This window comes from Drosophila obscura, unplaced genomic scaffold, assembly GCF_018151105.1.
Source record: "Drosophila obscura isolate BZ-5 IFL unplaced genomic scaffold, ASM1815110v1 contig_200, whole genome shotgun sequence".
NCBI classification, from domain to species: Eukaryota; Metazoa; Arthropoda; class Insecta; order Diptera; family Drosophilidae; genus Drosophila; species Drosophila obscura.
This window is the reverse complement of record NW_024542791.1, coordinates 373,043-400,897: the sequence shown is the minus strand read 5'-3', so window position 1 is coordinate 400,897 and position 27,855 is coordinate 373,043. Positions and strand designations below refer to the sequence as shown.

At 43.9% G+C, this 27,855-nt stretch overlaps 1 protein-coding gene and 2 long non-coding RNA genes across 5 annotated transcripts; 1 reads left to right on the top strand and 2 right to left on the bottom strand.

Annotated features, from left to right (window-relative positions):
- Nucleotides 1-613: 613 nt before the first annotated feature.
- On the top strand, nucleotides 614-22,280 carry LOC111073043. Of its 2 annotated transcripts, XR_005967967.1 has the most exons (4): nucleotides 614-1,658; nucleotides 10,612-10,807; nucleotides 14,768-14,893; nucleotides 22,266-22,280. It is a non-coding gene; the product is annotated as an uncharacterized LOC111073043 (long non-coding RNA). The 2 variants fall into 2 exon arrangements; XR_002607645.2 differs by lacking the exon at nucleotides 22,266-22,280 and having other exon boundaries at nucleotides 14,768-16,332.
- On the bottom strand, nucleotides 17,674-18,954 carry LOC111080375. The gene is made up of 3 exons (XR_002608493.2): nucleotides 18,915-18,954; nucleotides 18,621-18,768; nucleotides 17,674-18,549 (listed from the first exon to the last, which is right to left on the bottom strand). It is a non-coding gene; the product is annotated as an uncharacterized LOC111080375 (long non-coding RNA).
- Nucleotides 22,281-26,415: 4,135 nt separating the features above from the next.
- On the bottom strand, nucleotides 26,416-27,665 carry LOC111080374 (axoneme-associated protein mst101(2)). Of its 2 annotated transcripts, XM_041593815.1 has the most exons (2): nucleotides 26,886-27,665; nucleotides 26,416-26,759 (listed from the first exon to the last, which is right to left on the bottom strand). In XM_041593815.1, exons 1-2 carry the CDS (start codon nucleotides 27,576-27,578, stop codon nucleotides 26,514-26,516), a joined length of 939 nt encoding a protein of 312 aa, XP_041449749.1. In that variant the 5' UTR covers nucleotides 27,579-27,665; the 3' UTR covers nucleotides 26,416-26,513. The 2 variants fall into 2 exon arrangements, with proteins under 2 accessions (XP_041449749.1, XP_041449748.1); XM_041593814.1 differs by having other exon boundaries at nucleotides 26,416-27,664.
- Nucleotides 27,666-27,855: the final 190 nt, after the last annotated feature.

Here is a 27,855-nt window from a genome sequence, read left to right as displayed (position 1 = left end):
GCTGGCACCTCTGCCACGAAAATGTCAACGACAGCAGCAGGCAGCAGCAACAGGCAGCAGCAGCAGGCAGCAGTTCTGCAGAAAAAAATCGGAAGAGACAGACCTACTCCTATGGGACAGAACAGTACGGAGTGGCGTAGCTTTTTTTTCTTCCACAAGACAAGACCAACTTTCAAGTGAGTCACAAATGAACCAACCGTAATGATCATTATGAGCAAAGAGCGTCGCTCTCTTTGGCTGTGGAAGCGAGATGGCTTTAGCTTAAAGAGAGCCACGCTCAAGAGATCTACCTCGCTCTCTCTCTCTCTGTCGCTCTCTCTCTCTCTGTCTGTCTGGCAGGCGAAAGAGATAGCTGCAGCTGGGAGCCTAACAGGTAATTACACCTGTGCCAATACGCTTGGCTGCGTTGCAGCAGCCAGAGCGAGACCACCAGAGTGTCGGTGCACATTTGGAGAGTCGCACGCTGGCTGCGAGGTTACAAAAACCCCGTGTCGTCGTCGAGTGCTGGCAAGTCGCAAAGTGGAACGCAAAGGCGAACGAGCTAAACCCAAACGCGGAACCTATACCCCAACAGTACACCTCTATATCTACAGATATATATACATATATATATATATATTTAAACTGCCCTGAAGAGAACTCTACAGAGTTGAGAGTTTGTCGGACTTCGACTGGGTACTGCTACTGCTACTGCTGTTGCTGTTGCTGTTGACTGCTTTTGTGTACGTTGCTTACCTGTCGTGTTGGCCACGTTTGTGACGATCCGATCAGTGCACCGTCAGCCAGCGGCGCGCTCGCTTCGTACGAGCAGAGAGGCGCGCACCACAGAGCCCGAACCCCGAACCCCGAAGCCGAACCGAACCGAACCGCCCATCCAGAGACCGACCACCTTGCACAAACAACTAGCAATCGCAGAGAGATACCAAATGAACAAAAACAAAGTGTTTGATAAACTGATAATACAATAGAACAACAACAACAAAAAGAATATTAGAAAGCAAATGAAACGTGGCGCACACATATGTATAAATAATATAATATAAACCCTAAAGACATATCAACCAATACCAATACGAACAAAAATAACTGGCAAAAATGCAAAGACAAAAAACCAAAACTAAACCTAGCGGCAAAGTGTCAATAAAACTCTCGAATTCATTAACACAACTCACAAAACGTTCTATTAGTAAGCACTTGCAAATTTCAACGAAAAGTGCCAGCTGTAAGATAGCTGAAAAGCTAAAAAAAAAAAAAAAAAAAACACTGAACTGGAGACAAAAGCCCCCCACCCCATACAGCGAAAGAGAGAGATACGATATCCATAGATATATACATATATATATATATAGTAGTTGAGAGAGAGAGAGAGAGACAGACGAGACGAGACGCGACTAGACACAAATTAGCGTGGCCAACAGTCAAAAGGTCTAATAGAAGCGCGTGTATACGAGTATACATATATACATATGTATACCCATAGAGCAGTATACCTCGTACACCTCACCGAGAGACCCAAATGCCATGATCATAAAAATGTCGACAAAAAAAACAAAAAATAACCAACCGAAACGATGGCGACGAGACGAGATGAGATGAGATGAGATGAGACGCGACCGGGCTTGGAGATGCTTTCATGTCCTTGGCCTGTAAAAGGGCAGGTGAGTTCAACATTAAAAAAAAAAACATTTATATAGAGTTTGGTGTTTTTTTGTATATTTTTTTGTTTGGTTTTATGATTATTGGGTGCAACATCATTAATCACCGACGACCGAGAGCGTGGCGGCCGGCAGTGGGCTGGAAAAACTAATGAATCTCGGCCGTAGCCGAAGAAAATCTATTGAAATCGATTGTGGCCTAGCTACAGACCCAACAAAAAAAAAAAAGAGAGGGAAAAATTGAAAACTAATTGATCTAGCCACAGTTGATTCCATTCATAGCACCAGCTCGAATGAATGGTTTCGAAAGTTTACCTTGGCAGCAGCAACGGCAGCGCAAGGCAGGGCCTAGATATGCTTGGCAGGAGATTTCTTTAGCTGTGAGATGGAGAATTGATTTGAAATTCTCACAAAGGAAATGGGTACGTGTACGATGGAGGTAGGCTTAAGTGAGAGGCATACATTTTGATTAGCATGTTTTCTGGAAGTTGACTGGGCTTGAAATAAGCGAAAAATTCGATAGTTGTACGACTATTGGAAAACCACGAAGTGTTCAGCCTGAAAAAGTTCCTCAATTAAAGGCTAAAGTTTCAGATAAAATAGCAAAAAAATACTGATTTAAGCGCTAAAATATGTCCACAATTTAAAGCCAAAGGGCCTCCCTCTAGAAACTTCTCTGAGAACCAAAATCCCACTCCTATAGCCAGCTCCCATTACTTTCTTCTCACACGATCAATCTCACACAAAGCCCAAAACCGCTAATAATTTTCAGGCCATAATTCCCGCTGTCAAAACGCTGGCAACGCAAAGCAAAGGCAGCCCCAGAAATGGAGCGGCAGGGAAACAAATCCCTCAATTTTCTGCCCAATCATTTCACATAATTTGTGGCCATAGCCAGCCATAGCGACGAATGGCATGGAAAACATTTAGCGGCGCTTTAAACAAGTCAATAAACGATTAAAATAATGATTTTTCAAAAGACCCAAAAGAGAAGTCAAGTCGAGATCTCCGAAAAAGCCTCCAAAAAATGAATGCCCCCCACACACACAGAAAAGGTAACACGGCCCACAGAGACACAAAAATAAAAGAACTTTATTACAAAAAAAAGGTACAAAAAAATGTAAAGTTTATAACAACAATAACAACAACAACAACAAGAAAATGATATAATAAAAGGCCTCAGCCTCAGTGAGCTCAGTGCTCGCCGAGCGGAGTGTGGAGTGTGGAGTGAGTGTTGGCTATAATTGCGAGCCGAGTTCGAGTTCGGGGCATCGAGTGACATCATTTTATTTTTGGGCAACTTTTATTTCGAGCTCGGAACAGAACAGAACAGATATTGCCAAACAAGTTGTACAGAGCTCTGTGTACATATATACATGAGTATAGCTCTGAGAGAGCTTTAATTGCTATGACTTTATTAGGTTATCACAAGACAGACACCAGGGCCAGGCACTAGGCACAGCCACTACAGGCACAAAGCTAAAGCTGATCTTGATGCTTGAGTTATGTCTCATTAGCAACACGTGTGAGCCAGGGCAGTGCCAGTGCCAGTGCCAGTACCACTGCCAGTACCAGTATCAGGAAACAGGGCCAGATCGAAGACGAACAACGAGCAACGAAAGACGAGTCGAAAGAACCCACAAACGATCGTCTCCTTCTATCTATATGTATCTCTTTCTCTCTCTCTCTCTTTCGCTCTCTGTGGCATAGTGTTTGCTTCTCTTTCCGATCCGCTCAACGCATACAGTTGCAATATCAATTACAGCATGCCACAGGAGCAGTAAGCAGTAAGCAGTGAGCAGTAACTGGTTTCGGTTAGGGTAGCGAACGCTCTGGGTAGGGTATATGGGGATAGCAAATGAATTGTAACCCCCCCAGTGGAAATTATATAAATCTCTGCAGCTGCAGCAGGCAATCCTTTAAGGCTGCTCAATCTTTAAAGAAGAATTTAAGAGTTTCCCCAGCTCTCATTTATTTATTTTAAATATTATAAATAGTGGAAATAGTTGAACAAATCAAGTCAGAAATATATTTAAAATTCCTTTTAAAAGTGACTGAAATTGCTTCCATTAAACTTATGCAATCTAGTAATTTATCGGACTGTTAGAGTACCCCTTAGTCGTTCGATTCACTCCCATAATCTTTTGGCCTGGCATGCCATTTGTTGCTTTTGGTTTTTTGCTTTTTTGCTGTTTGCTGGGACACCTTCTGCTCCTTGCGCTCACAGGTTTCATGTTGCATTTGCCTTGACTTCCATCCTCTTACACAGAAAATGACCCAGAGCGATCAAAGCAGAGAGAGAGAGAGAGAGAGCCAAGTACGAGTACGAGTAGTAGCAGCAGCAGCACTGCCTTTGCCACTGCCACTGCCAGTGCCAGTGGCACCGACATGCCCATGCCCCCATACTCATTGCCATAAAGTTGCAGCAGGAAACCAAGTCCAACCGGCAGCAGCAGCAGCAGCAGCAGCAACAACAATTTGCAAACTCATGATGCAGCCTTAAAAGGCCGCCTCATCCGCTCTGGCAAATAAAAAGTGCGTGATTTGTGTGATGTGCCAAACCACCAGAGAGGAGAGGCAGCAGCAGCAGCAGCAGCAGCCGACCCAAGACCAACCGGGGGAGAGATACCAAGCCAAGCCAAGCCAAGCCAAGAGAGTGGAATATCTCAAGTCCCTGGCAATCCATCAGGGGCAGCAGTCAGGCCCGACAGAGTTGGCCGGAGGTCTGTTGACCCCTAAGTGCTCAGGCGATCTTCAGCTAGTCGTGGAAGGATATACCCCGACTTCTTCTCTCTCTCTCCCTCTCTGGCATGTCTAATTGCAGTCAAGTTGGTAGTGTGGAGTGTGAGAGGCTCTCAGGGTTCACTCTGCACACTCGAGTAGAGGTCCGTGTGAATACCGCCACCTGTCAGCCTCGCAGCTCCGGGTGATAATTGCCAGCGGGTCAACACAACAGCAGCAGCCACCACATCAGCGGCATGCAACAGCGAGCGAGCGAGCGAGCGAGCGACTTGGAGAGGCGACTCTTAAACACACGCAAATCCGACATAGAATCTACTTATATCTGGCTGATGATAGGCAGGATAGGCACCACAGCCACTGCCACTGCCACTCGCCACGACGTGCTCCATGTTCGGTTAGCTGACAGTTTGCCCCAACGCTGCTGACAAATGGCCTCTGGTCCAACGCGCTTGGAGTGAGTGGAACAGAGGAGCCTCCCATTCCCATTTGAGCCAAACGGATTTGCTTACATCATTATTTTCAAGCTAATTCCAAAACTGTCTTTTTTTTTTTTGGGGAAGTTGACCAAAATCGGCGTCTCCAGCGCTCTTCCGCTTAAGCCCCAGCCCCTGCCCCCCAGTGGCAGTTCCAGCAGGCACAAAACATTTTTATTAGGTTGACTGGCCAAAGATTTTCGCCACACATCCCCTCCCATTCAGGTGGCTTGGCTTGTCACTTGTTCTGTTTTGTCTCTGTTTGGGGGCACTTCTAAAAAAGTTGTTGGGTTTCCTGGAATGGCCCCAAGAACAGCAGAACAGTGTCTCTCTCTGTCTCAGTGCTGCCTGCTGCCTGCTGCCCGTTCCTGTGTCTCTAACTTATTTTATGTTATTTTTTTTTGTGTTTTATACGAGCAGTACCTCTCGTATGTTTGTTTGTGCTGACGGTAGCTGACCTTTTTGTCGATGTTGCTATTGCTTTGGCTGCTGCTGTTGCTTCTGTTTTCGGTAGAAGTTGTAAAATGTTGTTCAAAGCGCCGCAAAAACCGTTGGCGTTAATGATCGCCGCTGGGCATGCGACGCGACGCGACGCGAGGATGAGGATGAGAATGGAGATGGAGCATCAGCGTTTCCTAATAGCTGAAAGGCCAAGCCAAAAAACCTGAACCTTTAACTAAACCTGAACCTGCGCCGGAACCCTCCTCAACCGGCAATCGGCAATGTCTGAACGTTTTTGGGCTACCGGTTGCGTTTTCACGCAACAAATGGCAACATTTAAAAGTCCATTCCGCCTGCTCATCTCCCAAAGCCAAACGCCAAACGCCAAACATCTTCAGCCTCACCTTCACGAAAACGAGAGGCAGCTCGAGCTCGAGCTCATCCCAGGCACACATCCTCATCCACATCCACATCCTCATCGCAGTTGTGCTTTTGGGGCACAGGTGCACAGCGGGCAGCAGTCACAACATAGCACTGGCTCATATATCTTGGCTCTGAATGGCTTTTGCCAGAGCAGCAGCAGACCCAAGAAGATGCTCTGCTCCCAGCAGCCAGAGTACGACGCGTGTGTGTGCGAGAGGGTGTAGCGGGGCCCCCCCTTTTTTTTTTGCGGTGTAGAGCTGGCTCAATTGATGCTGACAGCGAATGAAAGGCTCTGGCTGAGAGACTGCAACTGAGACCTCGGGCCAGCAGAGTTAACCTCCAGCCACAGTGGGTCTAAGGGCAGGTGAAAGTGGAATAGTTAGAGAAAAGATCTGCCCAATAATGCCTACCATATTTAATGAGCAATTATTTCGCATTAATATTGATGGATAAATGCCCATAAATATCACTCGAGAAATGTGGAATTTTTTGTATTTTGTGGCATGATTTTTATTTCAATTTTAAAGCCAAATCTGGAACCACTGTTCATGGGTTAGCTGCTCTGCCGTTGGGCTAACTTCTTTGCCAGATGTGTAAACCAGTTTTTTGGGTGCCCATTGGAGTCTCGACCACAACCGACGAACCCAACCAACCGACGACTACGACGACGATGACTTCGACTCCCCACAAGATCAATTCTAGCAGATTTCACTTTTTCCTTGGCCTCAAAGTTGGGATGTCAGTTTTTTTGTTGCTTTTTTTTTCATCCTGTTTTTTTATCCTCCCCTCCTACTGGTGTGTGTGTGTGTGTGGGTGTGTGTATGTTGAAGGTGCAGCTTGAACGGTTGCAACTGTTGGTTGCCTATGTTGTCTGCCTTGTCGTCGTTTTGTTGCATGCCTCCGCTGCAGCGGCAGCAGCGGCAGCAGCTCCTCCATCTGCCGCTCGCACTCCGTGTGTCGTCTCCCCTGGTGCATCTCTCGGCACATTGCACATTTTTGTTTTTATCTCAATGAGTCGAGCAAACATGTTGTTGCTGTTTGCTGTTTGCTGGTTGCTGTTTGCTGGTTGCATGCCACAAATGTGCGATTGGCATGTCAAAAGAATTATGTATTGATTTTTGATTTCGCCCTAAAAGCGGCGTTGCCGGGCGATTTTCCTATTACATTTCTCGAGAAAACTTATTAAATTCAAACAAATTAAAATCCAGAGCTTCGTCTGGGATGAGTAGTGGCCAGCCGCAGATTGGGTGGCTGGGTGGCTGGCTGGCTGCCATTCGGGGAGGCAGCAAACAAGTTTTTTTTTTCTGTCCAGTTTCCCTGGCTCCATGTCCGTGTCCAAGTGGGCGCCGCGCCTGAACGCAAAATGAATGACACTAAATGCTCTTGACAGCGAACATTTGTCCGCACCAGAGGGTAGTTAATTAGTTTTGCACGAAATTATGTTAGTTAATTGATTAACTATCGAATATTAAACAGCGACTGCCACAGCCAGACACGAAGTGGGTGAGGGGCAGGGGTACAGGCTACAGCTACAGCTACAGGTAGAGATCGATCTGGTCAGTCTCTGGTCTCCCTACGCTTACCCTGCCTTTAAAAGCCCAGGCCAAAAGCAAAGTCAAGTCGAGCCAAGCAAACGAACATAAATTGCTGTGTTTTGTTGGTTCGTTTTTGTTGCCTTTTGTTGGTCTTTTTTGGTTGGTTCGAGGAGCGCTCTGATATCTCTCGGAGGTTGCTGCGGCTGCACCCACGCAACAAGACCGACCGCGCGCAATCCCGGCTAGTCACAGACCATAGAGATCTGTTGTTGTTGTTGTTGTTGTGCGCTGTCTAAATATGGACATGGGCGGCCCGATATTTCGAGGGGCCGAAGAACACCGTCATTGTGATCGCTGTGTGGAGGAGGTAACCACTACACTACACTACACTACACTATAAAAGAGCACAGTCAGACGCAGACGCTAGAACCAGAGTCAGACCCAGAGCTAGACCCAGAGCCAGACCCATACCAGACCAGAACCAGGCTCTTCTTGTGCACAGCAGAAGCTGATCTTCAGCCTCTTGATTGCCTCTCTTCGTTGGTAAAATAGTGGAAAGAATTTAGAAAAGAAATTGGTGGGTAATGGCAGCGGAGTTGGTAGTCCTATATGTGCAAAATAAATGAAGATTAAAGTTTGAAAATAAGACACTGAAAACTAAGAAAGAAATCTCTATAGAAGAGAAACACGTAAAGATGCGCCGTGTAAAAGTTAACACACCTTAGGGAGATACCAAGATAACAGAGCAGAGCAGAGCAGATCAAAGATCAGCCAATAAAATCGAACAAAATCTATAACTTAAAGTAAAGGTTGTAAACAAAAAACAAAAACCACCAAAAGAGATTGTACAGAGAGCGTGGCGGCAGCTTAGCGAACAAAAGGAGAGGCAGAGAAGAGAATGGCAGATCGCGGCAGATCTTGATAATAAATATGGCTTAGTTTGGTCTGTTAAAGCCATCAAATAGTTACACAGAATGCTTTACGACTCCACTCATAGAATGCTGCTGGTGAATGCTGTCTAGTTCCGTTTCGATTGATTTGTGAAGTTCAACGATTGCAGAACAGGTTCCATAGCCCAATGCTTTAGCCAGAAAATCATGAAGCCTGAGAATCGTTCTATCTTTAAGAAGATATATACAGATACCCCGAGATGGGTAGGCCTTTAAGCTGCTCATCAGCTTTTGTTGAGCTGCTAATGAAGAAGCGGGAAAAAAAAACGCTGGCATTTCGTGTGTGTGCCTTAGTAATTAATAAAAATGTTCGACACGATACACAGCTCAAAACAGCAACAAAATGTATACTGGAAATAAAATTAGAGCCCGTCAGACAATGGGCCCCGGCCAACACGCTTTGGCAACGCATTGAAAATTGTGCGCATTGTTTGGTTTGCTTTGGGATGACTACCATAGCAGTACATTGTGGCGCGTAGCGCGTCGATCGACTGATTCTGATTCTGACTCGCTCTCACTGTCAACTACTTGAAACCAGTAAAGCACAATACACGTATACAGTACAACGAAAACGAACAGAAAAAAAAGAATAGCTACGAGTATCGTATCTGAAAAAATAAACGAAATAACAGACAAAACAAAAATCACATACACGACTTTTTCGTAACAGTCACGTTTTTTATTTCACTTTATATTTACTTTGCTGACAAAACAAGAAAAGTACGGACCAGACCCACAAACCAAAAATCGAGCAGACCTCGAGCCCAAAAAAAATAACTGACGCATCGTGCGAGCGGGCAACAAATCATAAAAAAAAAAAAAGAGGAAAAATATTTTATACGAGTAGTACACGAAAGATGGTAGCCCGCGCAATGAAGAGGCACAAAAGCTGAAATCCAACAAATCAGATTAGACACTTGAGAGAAATATAACAAAAACAAAAAAAATAATAGAGGCTAGATTCGGTAGCAGTGGCTTTGGATACACTGGGCAGATCCATCTTTGCTCGGCCACTCTGAAAAGCGTAGCCATGTGGCACAAATCTGTGGGGAGTAGGCAGTTGTGAGTGTATTTTTGGGGTGGGATTAAGTATGATGTTGCATTGGATTTAATGACAGCTTCAGGTTGTCTGCAATTAGTTCTCTCTCTCTCTCTCTGTCTATCTCTCTGGCTGTGTCTGGCTGTCTCTGGCTGTTCTGGCTGTCCCTGGTGGCGTATACGCAATATGGTCATATATCATTCGGCAGCTCAGCTCTCTTCTGTCGCTTACTGTTGCTGGATGTGTGTATGTGTGTGTGTGTGAATGATGAGTGCTGAGTGTTGCAGGTAATAATTGCTACTGGTCGTCATCGGGCTTGTCGTGAGCCCCATGCCAAAAACATATAATTAAGATTGAGTCTCCACAAAGGTCACTCTCTATCTCTCGCCATCTCTCTCTCTCTGTCTCTGTTTGTCTCTGCCTCTTAAAAAGCCATATTTTAAGCAGCAAAAAACGAGAGAGAGAGAGAGAGGAGAGGGAAAAAAAACTGCATAGCTTGGCACAATTATGAAATATTTTTGCAAAAAGCCAAAAGAAACCTCCACCACTCCACCACCACCAACCGGTTCGGCCAACCAACGTAATGAAGGATAATGATGATGATGATGATCAGGTGAGGCCCAAGCTCAAGCCCAAGCCCAGACTCAAGCCCAAGCCTCCGCGACTAGAAGTGGAGAAAAGATTTATGCCCGTGCCGCAACCAAAAGAAGCCGTGCAACATTGAAGATGAAGATGCCACTTGCCACTTGGCCGCCACTGCCCGCCACTGCCCGCCGGCCGCTTTATTTGTCAAGATTAATTACAAAAATTTGCGTTAAATCATAATTTTCAATGTTTTATGAGGCAGTCGACTAGCACAGTGAGGGCGAATTGTATGCGTACCAGCAACGTTCATTGATTTACGATTCATTGTAGCTGCTGACAAGCCCATGCTGGGCCCATTGGCATTCGCATTTCTGGCCTGGGAATGACATTTATCGGTGGAAAAATTCAGCGCAAAAATTTTGCTGTCGATTAGATTTTGGGGGGCAGGCAGCTGGGTTTTGTCTGGGGCTTGGGTGGTAGGCAGGCAATCTCAATGAATGGCATGTGAGATTGATAATATATTTATAAAATGAAATGAATTGAATTCCGTTTGAGCTGGATTGGAGAGAGCGAGCGATACGAGAGCACAAAAGTCGGGGGAATAATTTTTCTAGCTCATGAAATTATTCCCCTAAAATCCATTTGTTCTCTTAGCTACCCTAACGCTCCTTTGCTGATCCCCACCAATTAATCAAGCAATCGTCTTACGCATGTAACTATAATTGCACACGCCCTTTTTCTAAACACAAAAATGCATTTCCTTTGCAGTCAAATTCTTGGCACTCCATAACAACATCATCAAAGGCGCATAGCGATGGCGATGACAATTCCCAGGAGTCCTTTCAGCGGAACCGTAACCAGAGCCAAGAAGCTGAGCCTGAGACTGTGGCTGAGGCTAAGCCCCCCCGCTGACGAGAACCAGAGCAGAGAGAGCAGCGCAGGAGAGCAGGAGAGCACCTCTAAGGTAAGCCAAACGGCAGAGCTCTCGGCCCGATGGCGATGCCAATGCTGTTTATGGTTTTAATTAAACGGGGGCAACATTGGTGCGCCTCATTAGCGGCAATTTGTTGGGCATGCCGCCGCCGCTGCTGCCATCAAACGTGGAAGCCGTTTCACAGAAGCCACGCGGGTCCCCAGATAAACCACGTTGTACCCCCATGGATAAACCACCACCATCAACTCCACTCCACTCCACGCCACTCCACGCCACTCCACACCAGTTTGTCAGTTCCAGTTTCAGTTTTGTGGACCTGCTAATTATGCAGGGTTTGACTTTTCTTTGGACAAGTCTCGTGCGTGTGTGTGTGTGTGTGTGTGCTAGTAAATCTTTGTGGCCTTATCTATCAAAGTGTTGCCTGACATCAAATTCAAATTGACGCTTCGAATGCAGGCAGTGAAAGCGTGTGAACTGAACCTGAGACGTGGCACATAGACATGGGCCACAATCAGCAAATAACACTTAAACCGCAAATAAACATGAGGTTGCCCGCGCAGAGGGGAGCAGAGGGAGCAGAGGCACAACAGTAGGCATTGCAAGACATTAGAGATGGAAGCGTGATGGGAAGCAAAGTCACGAAGAAGTCATTCCGGAGGGTAGGTAGATATGTATGTAATTATATGTGTAATTACTATAGACTCTATAGTATAGAGACAAGTAGCAGTGGCAGAAGCTGATCATTAGACACGTGATATCAAAAGTAAAATGGAATAGGAACTGCCAGAGCTGCTCGGAGCGGAAACGGAAATGAAAGGCGAATGAATATTGTGCTATAAAAAGAGATTCAAAGCCCCCAGCTTATTCTTGACGTCAATTTGGTTAGCACTGTACTGTACTGCCATAAAATCAATCAATTTCACGCATTTTCTGTTCGTAGCCCACACTCCGTGACTCGCACACGTCTCACGCACATTCTCCTACCCAAGCAGAGAGCTCCCAAGCGGAGAGCTCCCATGCAGAGCGCTCCCAAGCAGAGCGCTCCCAAGCAGAGCGCTCCCAAGCAGAGAGCTCTTCATGCATATGCAAACCAAGGCAGACAACAATCCGACTCAGAATTTAGCCCATAAATCTAGACATGTTTGCAGTGGCCCCCTCGAATCGGGGCACTGGCAGCGCGTACGCTTCCATGGCCCATATCAGTTGACAAATTTGTCAACTTGCCTGGCAACTTGCAACTTGAATGACATTTTCCAGCCTTGCACCCCCCGAAAGGAAAACCAAACAATGGACAACCCAAACAGCTAGCAAGTAGCTGGTCCGGGGGTGCTGCGCGGCGCTTTCAATTCATGAAATGGACAATTGTTGTCTCGCCTCGTTGATTCAATTGGAACTGGAACAGGCGCAGGCACGGGCACAGGCACAGCGACAACAGACAAGAACGGACAAGAACAGACAAGTACGCGGACGACAGCTTCGCAGTAGCAGTCAACAACAACCGTAATTACTCCGAAAACGATAAGAGGAATGTAGTGGAAGTTGTGTCGGGAGAGTTGGGAGAGCGGAGGCTCTTCCCCCCTGCCAGTAGTTAGTTGGCGCTGCACAAGTCACATGTCTTATCAGTCAATAAATTTTACTGGACAGATGAGTCAATTCCAGGGGGGTGGGGGAGGGGTATGGGCTTGATCTGTGCATGTGGGGGAGTGCTGGGATTTACCAATGGGATAGTTGAGGTTATCTTTTGGTTGTGCAGAAAGAGAGAACGAAAATAGCTAGAAATTACGCAATTAAAAGTGTAGTAAAAGCGAAAAGAAACATATATATACATAAATATAAGTATGTATGTATATCCCCAATCCAACAATTAATGCATCAATTTTACTTGATTTTCCACTGACTTATAGCACCACTGATAACGTCAGCAATAAAATCCCACTGAAATCGCTCAAAGCCTAAAAAGCAAAACTAAAACAAAACAAATTATAGAAGGTGGAATGCCTGTAGTCCTATATGTAGTATAGTCCAGTGACGCATAAATCTTGGCTATATCTTTAACTGGCTATCTGCTATCAGAGCTATCTAATGCGGATTGCGATGCAGCTGCTACTGGGGGCGCAGAAGTGGGCAAGGTAAATGCGACCGCGAAAACTTTGACAAGCGATTAACTTTACAATTTATCGCCAACCAATTTGAATCGTCGTAAATCTTCGAAGAGGCAACAGCAACAGCAACGGCAACGGCAACTGTTTGGCCCCGGCTCGTGTTGCGTCATTAATTCAACCAGTTGTTGCAACAAGCTTAGGCCTCCATTTGCTGTTCGGCTCGGCTTGGAGTCTCTCCTGCTGCAGTCTAAGAATCGCTCTGATTAAAACATCAGGAGCTTAAAGTAAAGTTGTTCGGGTTCGAGGTCTGGGGCCTCCTTTTATTTATGCATGTTTAAACATATTTAATGTCATTACGAGCACCTTGCCCCATTGCCCATTGCCCACTGACCATGCCACAAACACGCATTTAATTATCTGCTCAGGCTCCATGGATTGCCTCCATCCCTGCCCTGCCCCTGCCCCTGCCCCATGCGCATTAATTTAATGAACGCATGCATTTCACATTTTTATCATGTCTTTCGGCGAGTGAGAGAGAGAGAGAGGGGGGGGGGCAGGCAAACTCGAACTGGAGCTGGAACTACATACGACTGGCGTCTGGTTGTGTGTAGCAGCAGCAGCAGCAGCATCCAATCCACACACAAGTCCAGTAGCTGTTTGGCCTGTTCCCCTGTTCCCTGTTCCCCAATATATTTATTGCATCGTCGCCTTGCACGTTGTCGTCTTCGCTGCTGCTCCCGCTGCCGCTGTCGTTGTCGTCGTCGTCGTCTTTTGCGTTTTTAATCGCATTTAATATTTCATTTTATTAAGCCAATCGTTAACTCCACTTGTGCGCCTGCCACAGCCCCCCCCCCCCCCCCTGCCACTGCCACTGCCCCATGCCCCACTGCATCTGCATCCCCATACCATTCCACATTCGATGTCTGCTTATCGTCTGGGCGGCTGGCGAGCAATTTGCTTAATGCTGTCATAAGGCTGTCAGTTTATCATTTGCATTTTGGCGCGAGGCGGCGCCTTTGGCGACATGGAGATGACACTTAATAAGTGACTTACTCAACACTGGTTAACACTGGAGTAGTACCACTTTCCACGACGATTGGGCCTAGACGAAATGCCAGGCATTTCATTTGTGGCATGTGGCAGAGGCAGTCACAGAGGCAGCCAACAACTCCGCTCTGTGTTTGCCCACAGTGCAGCTGCAACCACCGACCGACCGACCGACCGACCAACTGCATTCCATTGACTCAACCAACCGATCAGAGTCGACCCGAGAGTCGAGCAATTGTCAATTGCAGCAGCAGCAGCCAGCCCCAGCCCCTGCCCCAACCACCGCCACCCTACCAGATCTGTTCACATAAATCAACGCAGGAGCGTAGTCCAGTGGGGGCTTCGCGGACAGCCAGCCTTAATTCAATTAACTTGCCTCCAGTTCCAGTCAAACTGGATGCTAAGTTCAGGGTCCCAACCCTCTCGTCCACAGTTTTTGGACTACGCAACTGGCACCGCCGATTGGAGCAAAAAAAAAATAAATAAAAAGGGGTAAGGCCGCATGAAATGCTGTGGCAACTTACATACTGAGAGGCAAGTTTTTGTTGCTCGCGTTTCCTGTTGTTATAGGAGCTGGCTGTAAGTTGTAAGCGGATAGCAGGATAACGAGGGTCGTTCGAGAGGCTTAACAAGGGAACATTTAGGGCTGATGGAAAGCTAACAAGAATCTTTCTTACATGATTAAGATAGGCCCAGATATTGGTTTCCTACATTGAGCTTAAAGCTGAGCGTTGCTCCACAAATTATTTATTAATTCTTAAAGTATCCACCCAACCCTCGTTGGAATTCATTGATACTTATGTCAATTACCATTCCCCCATTCCTTTGCTTTTGCTTGCAGACAAATGCTGTGTGGACTCGGTTACAATTTGATCTCGTCTTGTCAATCAATTGGCTGTGATGGGAGACCTAGGAACTGGAAATGATCGTCAAGTTGAGGCTGACCATCGGAATGCTTCCTGTTCGGGTAAGTTGATACGTTGTAGCAGGAGGCACCAGGGGTCGTCTGTGTGGCTTAATGAGCCAGGCCACAAGACTCGAACGACCCCGACCCCAAGCTGACCTCAAATCGGTCTGAAGCAAACTAATTTATCAAAAAACGGGGAAAGAAGCACTGAAATAACTCTACGCATAATTAAAGCAAACCAAACCAGCAATACACAATGGAAGAGAGAAACATAAAGATATCCAAATGCGTTTTTAAACCGTTCAGCAACGCCTCTTTCTAACAGTTTTAGTTTTTTTTTTGCTTTTTTTTTTTTTTTTTTTAGTTTCTTTGAGTTTTGTTTGATTTTTTTTCTCTTTTGGTTAATTGCCGCTTATTAATCTTGGCCTGGCCTGGCTTGGCTTGACTTTGTTCCTAGGCCAGTTTAATGGTCTCACAAAACAAAATTCTAATTAATGAAATATTTTTCTGCCTCACCAACTACTTTCCTGGCCATTGTCTGCCCAACACCAAAAAAAAAGGCAATTAATCATACTAGAAAAAAAAAAATAAAGCTACATTTTGAGAAAGGTAGGGAAACATTTTGGTTCGTTTGGAGCTGTTGACAAATTTCAGAGTTTCTCAAAAAGATTGACAGGAAAATTAAGTAATCAATCATTTGCTATCAAAAGAAGCCGCCTCGAAGACTTATTGCCTTTGTGGCCAACCATCTGTGGAGAGACTGTTCGAGCTCGGACTTGGGCTAGAGAGAGGAGAGCCTTATCAACAGATGCTGCACGTCTGGGCCATTATTTAAATGTTAATGGGCGACATCACGTTAGTTGTGAATGTTGACAAAATCTGAGCGTAGTCTCAGCTATGATTAAGACGGGGGAACAGACATTAAGCTGGCTTAGCTGGGTATTATAATCGGTAATCGTGGATGAGAACAAAGGTATATTGTATTTGTGACGAAAGGCAGGAACCTTAGCTACATTTAAATCTTTATTCATTGGCTTCCGACGTAGAGCTGGAAAAAGCTGATAAAAAACACATTTCGACTACCAAATAAAATACTCTGAACTGTGCAGCTTAATTCAGTCGTAGTAATGGGTATCCCATAGTCGCTATATCGAGCAAAACATTCCATACTTGTTTTCAGTTTGCTGTTTGCTGCTGTGCTATCTCGCATGCGATTGAAATGAAATATAAAATTACATTAAATTACCGGATGTAATTGCGGTGGTCGTGCCAGTCGCTCAGCTCAGTCCGACTCCACCGAGATCTGCCAGCTTGGTCAGTGAATCATGATGGAGAGACCCCATCTACACAGCACACAGCACACGAAATGCGTCCAAACACACACAAAAGACTCAGGCCACGAACTTGGGTCGCTACGAGCCCAAGCCCGAGCCCGAGCCCCAGACCGAACACTCATCATGACCAAATCAGGGGAGAGAACTATGTACGAGTACACACAACAGGCAGCCCACAGCCCACACACTCAAAGCGTAGTGGAAGACGAGACCCACACAAAAAAAACAAAAAACCAAAAACAAAAAACAAAAAACAACCAACTTGAGTTGTCTTATCAGGGCTAACGATTTTGTCAAATGACAATTTCCCCAGCCACATTGAATGCCTCTTTTTCACGCCATTGACTTTTGTATGGTCCATTTAGTTGTCAATTATTTTTGATAGCCTCCGCTCGAGCAGCTGATAAGAACCTCCTCAGAGAATAGAGTGGGACAAGACTTGTTTAACCAACAACAACAACAACAACAACAACGAGGAAAAAAAGAGAAAAAAAAAAAATAAGATTTCGGATTGTAAATTGTCTACTGGTAGCTCCAGCTACCTACCACTCGTACTCCTGCTGCCTCTCTCTCTCTCTGTATCTTTCTGTCTGTGCCACATTTGCATATTGAACGGCAGTTTGTCTTGAGCCTGAGCTTTTAGTTATGGCCAAACATTAAATTTAACTATTAAGCCATTTTTGGTGGCCAGTTTTGTGTGGTTCAACTTTCCAAGCCGGCAACCAAACATCGTCCGTTGACAGTTGTACCTTATGTGAGTCTTTTTTTGTTTGTTTAGTGTGTGCTTTTTCTTCTGGTTAAATTTATGAGCCAAAGACACGGGAGGACAACACAGATGGACGGACAGAATGATTAACAAGAAATGGAGAGGCATGGGAACTAGGAATTGGGGTAGCTAAAAGGCCAAAAACTCACTCAAAGGTGAAGTTAAATTTTGCGGACATATTTCTTGTGTGTAACTGAATAATCAAATATGTAAATCGGTATTGGTATAGTTTTTTTTAAACAACAAGAATGATGATAGCTCAAAATATTCAAAGCTGTAAGTTCAGTACAAAAATTCGATACGGAAACCTCGTGAGACCTGATTGAATCCGTACCATTACAACAATTCAAATTGCCATGAGATAAAATTCAATTTTTCCCTGCAGCTCAATCAAGGGGGCTGCTGACCTATATACTCGTAAGACTTCCACTTAAACAGACATGTATAGATGTATGACTGTATCCTCGTTTAATATTTCCCCACTTCATATTGAAACATATTTTTCCCCCTGCCAATTGCCATCTGTGTCTCGTTTGGGGGTTCGTGCAACAATTTTCGTTGAAAACAATTTTGCAGGATCCATGGATCGTATCAAAGGGGGAGCTGGGCTGGTATACGGGAAACGGGGCTTGGGGAAAGATCAACACAGAAAATGAGAAATTTTTGCAGTGCATATGCCACGCACGTAGAAACCAAAACCGAAACCAAAACCAAACCAAAACCAAAACCAGAAGATACAAACAGTAACAGTAACAATCAGACAATCATGCACATAATCATGCCATCAATATATGGCAATTATCAATGAAATTTATAACAAACCACGAAATGTAACGAAAACTTAACCGACCAATAAAAATTTCATTTTTCAACTTGCCACACGAATCGAAGCTTGGATACTCTTGCCATCATTATTACCATGACACCAGAGTGGAGTGATTCGAATTTGTTCATCTTCCGACAGCTGTACGATTTAGTGATCAGATTTTGATAATATTTCATCATGGATATATCGTTTCGCTGTGGAAATCACCTTCTACAGGAATACATCTGAGCATATATTTCATGTGGGTTTCTTCCTTTCGTTACAAAATTCTTTTAAAAATGGCATTACTCTCTGCAAGGGAGGAGTCCAGTCATGTCCAGTCTGTGTGCTGCTGCCTCGTGCTGTGTCCAGTTCGTCATTCTCATCCTCATTCCACAGCAACATGATCATCATGTTGATAATCATGAGCAACATTGTTGTAGCTGCCTGTGCTTGTGCCTGTTGCTGTGCTGCTTCGCTTCGCCTTGTGATCTGCATCATAAAAACGTGCCAGATTGATGCGTGATTGAAATGCCAATTGGTTTCCACTTGAATAAGTTTGAGTTCGAAATTCGAATTCGAGCTCTCGAGCTGGACAACAGCAATTGTTTCGGCCTGTGTGTGTTTGTTTGAGTGTTTGAGTGTGCGTTCATGTACCGTTATCCCGCTGGCCTGTGTTGGCGTCTCCGACACCATTTCCTCCCCTTCTCAATCATCTTTTTTACCGATTCCAATCAGCATTTTCATCTCTGAATTATAACAAGCAAATGAAAGATTTTATTGTAGTTGTTTCGATTTTTAGAGCATTTGACTACAAATAAGCGAGAGTAAAATATTAGTCGAGAGGTTATTAAGTACTAGTTAAACGAGTCAGCAGCGAACCTATATGTATAGGCGATTGTGATTTGAATTGTATTTTATTTCATAATCACCAACCGCTCGATCCACCATCAAATATCACACATTGAATCATCTGCTTCTGCTGAAGAGAGGCGACTGCCTCTGCCTTGTTTACTCAGTACTCAAAGAGCTGTAGCGGAAAGAGAACACATCAAGAGACGGGAGAGAGTTAAATCAATCCGCTAGATAAACAGTTAGCGCTTCACCCATATGAAGCGAAGTAGTGTGAGGGAGATGGGTGGAGAAGAGTGAGAGAGATTTCCGTTGATCGCTTACCGTTGGGCAATGTGTGTGTTTTTTTTTTGTCGCCATGACCATGACTTGTGTATGTGCATGTTGTTGTTGCTTGGGTCCCATGTGTGTCATGCTCTTTCAAAACTAATTTACTCAGCTTTTCTGTACAGTTGGTAGCGGATGTGTCTGTCTGTATCGATTATACTTATAATTGATTAAAATTAGAGAAGTTTGACTGTAAAGTCCACAACATTATAGTTTTAAAATTTCTTTGCAATGTGAAAATCTCTACAATTAAATACATACATACATACCACACTGCCGTTAATTTAATTCATATTTAATTATATGTTCTTTTGCACACATTCATCAATCAACATTCCATAGGTGGAGAGTATTCCCACTTCGTTCTGGATGGAATTCCCATTAATATGCATTCGATATACCGCTGTCACCGCCTGGCCTGGCCTGATGAATGGAAGGAAGTCTGCTGGCGCCACAAACCAGAGAACTATCAAACTCCTCTTACAATCTGACCAAATAGGGCAACGGCAACCCGATCCCAACTCTCCTACGTGGAAATATCAATGCAATAACAAACACAGCCCCATAATAACAGCCACAACCACCGAGAATGGACAGACTGCCACTGCCACTGCCTGAACAGCATCTGCCAACTCTGCCAGCAACTTCCTCTCTTATCTTCGACTACAAATTGACCATTTCAATTAATGAAACGCACTTAAACATTAAAGAGTCTGTTGTCTGGTCGTAGGGGCTCTGGCTCTTCGTATGCATGTATGTGAGTGTACTCAAGTGTCGGCACTAATGAACATGGTGAATCGTTAAAAAAAACAACAGCAACAGCCACTTCTTCCTTTCGTTATACCCTTAGCTTATCCTCCTACTCGAACCGCCTCGCCTCGCCTCGTCCCGCTTACATTTGCATATTTTGTTGTAGAGATTAAGCGCGTAAATTTGTCGTTAAAAATCATGTTTGAGATCGGCCATGGAGACACACGCGACCACATATACACCTGAACAGGGATGTAGACAGGATATTTTCTGTGGTATTGAGGGGGGGGACTCTGTCCATTTTGACGCTCTGGCTAATTTTATTAGCACAGGAAAACTAAAAATTTGTAATAAATATTTTATATTTCCTTGTTGGAGAAGCTTAACAGTAAAAAATAACCCCCCCTTGCCAGCTGCCCTGCCCAAGCAACTACAGGCAGCTGTTGATTTTTTAACTGTTTTCTGTTCGGGGTTGTGGCGTCTCTTTCCTGCGTTCGCATTTGATTGCCGGCCTCTCAATTTGATTGATGGCTGTCGCCTCACGGCGCATGCTCGGCATGTCTATGCCAGAGACGTACTGATTTACCGTTGCCTGATAAGCAAACTAAAAAAAAAACCAAAAAAAAAAGAAACCGAAACCAGAAAGAGAAAAAAAAACGAGTGGCAATTACCTCAAGTGGAGCAGCATTTGGCATTTGCATAAATTGGCCTAAAACAACAACAACTAAACTAGAGGATAGAAAAGCAAAAAACCCAAATGAAACGAAGCCAGAGAGCGATTTGGGGTATGAAACCCGAGCTTTCTTCGTGACTGGCGACGTTTTCCCAGAGATCTACGGATCATTACAGAGGTCCCCGGGGTCAGAGATGTCCAAAGCAATTTGATGTTACAATTTGTTTGGGCAACGACAAGTCAATTTGGGATTCCTAGGGCCCCCCACCACTGTAGCCATTTCCTGTCTAGGAGAAGATCTTCATCGCGATGGAACCCGTTCAATCAATTATCTAAACCTATAAGAAATGGTATCAAACGATATTCAGTGAACAGGATGAACTATTTCCAACGACAGAGAACCAAAGCTTAGCATTTCCATTCGCGATTAATGGTCTTAATTCAAAGAAAATAAAATTCTTTGGAATATAGACAGTAGTTGTGATCCGTGAAGCTAACTTTTGTTTCCCCGACCACTGAATGTTTCTCCCACTTGTCCACTGGAGCATGGAAATGCTCTTAATATTTCTTTTGCTTAATTAGTTTATGCACCATTATAATTTTTTTAATTGGCTTGCTCTCCGCCACAAACAAGAAAGATGACGAAGAAATAGAGCCAAGCCAAGATGGCGGGGGGGATAGAGAAAAAAATTTCAATTGTAATTTTATGCAACACGCAGCCGCAAAATGATTTTCACAGCAAATTATGCGGCCAACCGCAGTTGGTAGCCCCATAGACAGAGAGACATGCAACATGGATTTCCCACGCATGCCCCCAATGAATGGAAATCAAGAGGCAAACAAAAAAACAAAACAAAAAAACAAGCAGTATCTACTATATCTACACAGAAGAAGCAACTTCCGCGAGTAGCCGCAGAAGAGATGGAAGAGAAAACAACAAAAAATTTGCGTTTTTGATTAAATCGTGGGATAGATCAAAGCCATCTTATCAAAAGTTCGCCAAGCAGGTGAACTAACTGGTCGGGGCCTGGTCCAAACGTGGGATAGTATTTGAAAGATTTTCAAGCCTTGGTTTTTAGATCAGAGGTTTGTGGGAGTCTTGAGACAATGTGAAAGAATGAAGGCACAGAATTTACATAGGCGAAGATTCTTTTCAAGTTTAAGTTTATACTCCTACTTTTAAGATAATGAAATTCCCACCCTTTCATATGGTACAGACTTCAAATATATTTACACAAGCGAAAACTCTAAGGATCCCAGGTTAGTAAATTACTCTAACTTAAAGTGACTTTGAAAGTATAAACAAAAGTGAAATAAGAAGTGAATTGCTCATAAAGTATATCCTATCCACATCCCGGCACAGTTAATGGCACTGGAAGAATTCACGGGGTTTTTCTATACAACCCGTGATCTCTTAGTGGCATCTATGGTGCGGGACTCATCTCAATCAATCTCAACCCAAGCCCGTTGATAATTGTGTTAATGTGTGAACTGCATTAAATCGGTTACTCAAAAGTGAAATTTTAGTGTATTTTTTGTGCTGTGTGTGTGTGTGTGCTTGGGAAATTAATTATCATAGCGGAGTCATTAGCACCTTCACATCAAACCATCTAATTCATAAATTTTCGAATGTATGCAAGAGAGAGAGAAAAACTTTCAAAAATAATCGATAGAAGAAAAAAGAGGCAGACAAAAATATGGAAGTTTTACAGCATTAAAAGAAGTGAGAGGAGTGGAGTGGTCCGGTCTGGGAACCTGATGGGGGCACGGGTACCCGTACTGGGTACCGGACATGGTGGCAGCCTTGAAAAATCACCTTTCACACCGCCTAGAGTTCTCGATTCTTTGCTGTTGTGTTCTGTACTTTTAGTTTTTGTGCCCACAATTAACAGTTCAATGAACCAGCCGTCGTTCCACTGTTCCAGACCAGCGGATGGAGCCAGCAGAGTAGAGAGGAGAAAAAAAGTCAGGCACTGAGAAGAAACGAACAAAGTACCAATCTACCGGAGAATAGCACAAAACCCATGGATAATAACCCAATGGAGCTGTTGGGCATGCCATCCATGGCAAGAGAGAGAGAGAGTCGGAGGGCGACGAAGACCCCAGAGCCGAGAGAGTGAGAGGTAAAAAAGATAATTAACTTCTTTTTTTTTTTGTATTTTCCTTTAGCACTAAGTATGCCAAAGAGGAAGCACTAACAACGACTACAGCAACAAATTACAACACATTACAATGGCCTGGACTGGGGCCGCCGCCTGGGCCCTGCAAGTGTGAGAGAGTTCCCCTAGCCAAGGGGGAATTCCCCCCACATTTTTACCTTTTGCCTGCTTCAATGGTTTTGTCATGCATAAATTTTGTAGTTTTGCTTAAAATTTTGCACTCGGCCAAAGCAAGAATCAAATAAAGAATTCCTGCACAACATTTTTTGTTTTTTGTTTTTGGTACGAGTACGGGTACCCTTCTGGACAAGTTCCGCCCGACTGCTCCGGACAGCCGTGTCTGGATGGGGGCAGATAATGATGATGCTTCCTGTTTGGCGGCGGCACAACACATATTACATACATACATATGTATATGTATTTATGAGACACCTTTGGCGCTGATAAGTCTGTACTCGAGTTACAATTGAAATTGTGCACTTAATTAAGGGTAGGGGAAGGAAAGGCAAGTCGATTCGGTTTCTTTTGATCTATGGCTGAGAGAGAATACTGAGAAGTACAGGGGAGAGAGAGAGAGAGAGAGATCGGATCGAGATGTGGAAGCAATTATTCACTTAAACCTAAAATGGAAGGTTGGAACTTGTAAATTCCTACGAAGAACTCGTTGTAAAAATGGCTTTAGTTTTCTATCAAAACTAAATTTGAAATATGCTTAGGATGTAAAAACTAACCGATTTACATTGTGTATTTGGAACCACGGAAATTTTATATATTCTCTAAACTTTGGCATCATTTTACATATGTATTTATACATATGTAAGCTTTAATTGCATAGAACCCTTTCGGTTCACACTTTATGTAAGCCAAATAATTCTAAACCTAATTTCAAGATTATTTAATTCGAATAAATATTAAATTAGCTGTTTCTAAAAGAAGAATAAAATACTACTACATACGCAGATATTTGTTTTGCCCCTCATTTGGAGGAAAGTTCATTTAATTCCCTTTTTTAATAAAAGCTTTTGCCATACAAGTTTATAATATTTGCTAGATAGATTTATGGGTTGATTACCTTAATTGCCAATTCTAAATTTGAATTTTTGCATGTAACTTACCCATACAAAACAGCCAAATGTAATGGGCATATTTAAGCCCCAACATCCATTGTTCCAATATGTATTAGGCATGTTCATATGTATGCTGGTTTGTCGAAGCCAAATCCCACAGATGTGCAGCAATACAAATTGATTGGCGGCAAATGGTTAAAATTTTTGCATAATTCAATGCGCACGCGTTCTGGTTTTAGTTTCGGCAATTTTCTTATTTTCCGCAGCCACAGCTGGAACCACAGAGAGAGAGAGAGACACACACAGAAAGGGGGGGCCCCAGACATGGTCCGGTCCATGGTGCAACATGGTGCACCACCACCAGAGACAACATCCAACAGGCATGCCATGGCATCCAACATGTTTCTGCTGTGGCTATTTGCCTGGGCCTGCTGCTCCGATTTGAAATCATTAAATGGACGACAGGCGAGATCGAAATTGCAGTGCCCAAAGTTGCCGCCTGCTGTTGTTGGTCCGTTCCGTTTCGTTCCGTTCCGTTCGGTGCCCGGTGCCCGGTGCCCGGTGTCGCAGGGTTGTTTGGGAAATTTGAAAATTACCTTTAATCAGAGCGAAAATGAGATGGCTAATTTGCATTTGCCGGAATTGGCTGGAAAATGTTTCTTGGTCTTGGACTGTGGGAATGGCCGAGATCCTGTCATTTGGTCAGTGGGAAAACGTGGCACAAAATCAGTTTTATTTTTTTCTTGCATTGGCGTGGGTGGGCAAGCAGCATTGGCTGGAACGACAGCAGCTGTGCGTTGGAATGTGATCAAGCCTCCCCCCGGGGCCAGCCTCTTGACTGCCTGATGGGAACTGGACCTGGTTCACATAAGGAAAAGAGAGATGCAGCCACAGCCACAGCCACACATCTTGCTCTCTGTTCTCTGGCGGTTTTTGATCTATGAGCTGCGATTACGAGGCGCAGCTAAAAGTTGCCCAGATAAAGCACAGTTGAACCCCAAGTGAGGCAGCTGTTGCCGCCAGCAGTTGCAAATGATGATGAGGCATGCCACCAGCAACAGCAGCAGCAACAGCAACAACAGCAGCAACGAATGCAACAGCAAAACGTAGACCATGACAAGCGACAAGTTGTCGTTAGGCCCAAAATTAGATGCATTTTGTATGGCAAACAGATAGAGAGAGCACAGCCAGAGTCAGAGCTTGACAGAGAGAGGGAGAGGGGGATCACTCCACAGGCGGTGGCTCAGAAAATTGCATAGCTAAGTGCAACAACGAGAGAGCGTACAACAGCTATGGGCTTAGGGTAAACATTTGGCGACGCATCAATGCAGCTGGAAAAGAATACCTGCCACAAAGAAAAAACCGAAGAAAGGAGCCACAGGTGAAGATACTCTTGCAGCTTCATCGCTCCAATGGATATATGGTATGGCTTGGTTCTGTGGACTGTGCAAATATTTTAGCAGCAATTTTCAGCTTAAATGCCTGCAAAACGAGATGCCCAACAGCTTTTGGCGGTTGCCAGAGGCTTGCCTTTGGTTTATTTCCCGTCTGCAGCATTTGAAAAGAGCTCTTCCTTGGGTTTATTACGGCCAAACCTATGAGAACAGCGTCCCTGGCCATTGCTATAGGTATAATGGAAGGCTAATTGGGAACATCTCCACATGCTGAATCGTATGAGAGACAAAACTAAATATTTTACTAAAATTGATCATAAATCTATCTCTCAGTCAGATCAATGAGTGAGTCGTCTATTACAAGATTATTATTAAAAGAATTTATTAAAGTTGTTTACACTCATTCAGAGGAAAGCACAAGCTAAATAAAACTGATTAAATAATATCTAAAAGTTATACATATAGGAAACAGTCAGTACAGTTTCGCGCTCTCTCTCTCTCTCTCCCTCTTTCTTGACTTTTTTGGATTTTATTGATTGAAGTCGTATTCCATAATTTGGATATTCAGTTTAATATTACTAGATAGTTGGCCCAAACAAATAATTTTATCCGATTCCTTATTAAATTTAGTGCTAGATTGGGTTGTTTTCAGAACTCCTTTTCATTGGATGCCCTAAAGTCGGCTGCACAGGAGAGCCCAGTAATTTGGGATATCTCCCACCAGCGTAATGTTGCAGCATTACACCTGAACACCGATGCAACGGTACAGAAGTTATACGAGCAACAATATACTGGCCTTAATTGGGCGGAAGTATTCTCAGGGACGCCGACCGACGATGGAAATAGGAATGAGGTGGAGGCCACCCGGAAGATGGTGGAGAAGTACTTCTCCAATGAACGAAATTATGGGCAGAGCTAAAAGATGACCAATTATACAACGTCACCCGTATTGTTGCCATTATATTGTTGTTAAACTCGCCAAAATTCGCAGAAATTACTCGCTAACATCTTTTAACAGCTTCATTTAACTGTATAATTATAAATGCCTTATTATCTTTGCTAAATATATAAAATAATCATCCAATTAATTAATATTTTTTTTTTTTAAATTCACGAAAAACAAATTGTATGGAAATTAAACGAAAAAATACCCCAAATAAAAAATTCTTTTTGAGAAGATTAGATTGCTCAGTGGCGCCATATTTGAAAATCCCGCTGCGCCTGTTTATGGAACTCTGCAATTGTTCAGTTCTCAAATGAACTTTTTGAGCAAGTTTGTACGACGAGCAACGCTCCGCAGTGTGACCGTATTCTACGCAATTTCTCATCCGTACTAGAGATGGGCGATATTCATCGCCATAGCCAAATAAAATGGAGTTTGGCGGTCATTTTGAAAAGTATATTATTGATTCAAGAGAAGTACAAAATAAGCTCGACGTGGCAGTGGCGCCCTCGTGGTGTTAGCGGTAGTTCCGTAATTTTATTTAAAAACTTTGACATACTTTTGGCTGCCAATTAATTTATAAAGTATTTTTTCTTAATAATTGTTTTGTTTATTTCTTATTGTTGCTCCCATCTCCATCTGCTCCAGAGGTGGGTTTCTTATCATTCCCCATCCCACATTTTGTTTCCTCTTCTGCTTCTTTCTTCTTTTGCTCACATTTCATTTTCAATTCCTCTTTTTTCTTCTTTTGCTCCGCCTCACATTTCATCTTCATTTCTTCTTCTTCTTTCTTCTTTTGCTCCGCCTCACATTTCATCCTTAGTTCCTCTTCTTTCTTATTTTCTTCTGATTCACACTTCATCTTCAATTCCTCTTCTTTCTTCTTTTGCTCCGCCTCACAGATCATCTTTAGTTCGTCTTCCTTTTTCTTGCACTCTTCTTCGCATTTTTCCGCCTCCTTGTTGTTTTGCTCCGCGTCACATTTGTCTTCCTCCTCTGACTTATTCTTCTCCTCCAGCTGTGCCTTGAGGGACTTATCGCACCACTCTTTCAGCTGCTCATCTGTCATCTCTAGCAATGTGTTGATTTTCACCGCCTTTGTTTCCTCCGCTTTCTTCTTGCACCATTCCATCTCTTCCTGTTTCTTCTTCTCTTGAGCTTCGCAGAGTTCCTGCTGTTTCTTAGCCTCCAGTTGCTTAGCCTTCTGTTCGGCCTCTTCCAGCTGCTTGGCCTGAACAGCGATTATCTTGTCGCATTCCGATTCCATTTCCTTCATGGTCTTCACACTGGCGTCGTTGCACTCCTCCTCCTCGTCCGCTTCGATAGCATCTTGTATGCCCCCACTGAGTCGACGATCGTCTCGCATCTCCACGGCATGACTCTGAAGCTCAACAAAAGAGAATCGATGATAGCCAAAATATTGGGCATTCTTGTATTCGAGTCCTTTTCCAGCTCCTGGTCCCAACTTCTCATCAGGGCCACTAAACTGCCGAAAGGCTGATGGTCTCACAAATTCCGACACTTGAATACCATCATGATCGATACACGTCGGCTCGTAGCCCTCATCTGGGGGATCCTTGGGCGGACGTTGGGTATTTGAGAGTTTGCTAGACAACTTCTTAACCTTGCCGCTAAACTGGCGACAAAGCAGAGGGCGAGAGACAAACTTGTACATGTTTACGTGCACAATTTCACAATTTGGAAAATATATTTGAGCGCACCTATTTAATTTGTGAATGGATTCCCTATGGTTACCTTGTTGAGTCACTTAACTATACAGAATACAAGGGATGCTTGCCGTCCGTCCGTGTATTTTAATCTGTACCTGTATCCCAAAGTTTACAAGCGAACGCATGTTGCATGTTGTTTTCCACGCTTATGTTATGTTAGAATACTCGATCAATTCAACTAAAGTCTGAGCTCAAAACTAATCCAAATTAATGCCAGAATTG

Excerpts from the sequence above, each read along its gene's own strand:
- LOC111080374 (XM_041593814.1), bottom strand. The coding sequence starts at position 27,578 with ATGTACAAGTTTGTCTCTCGCCCTCTGCTTTGTCGCCAGTTTAGCGGC.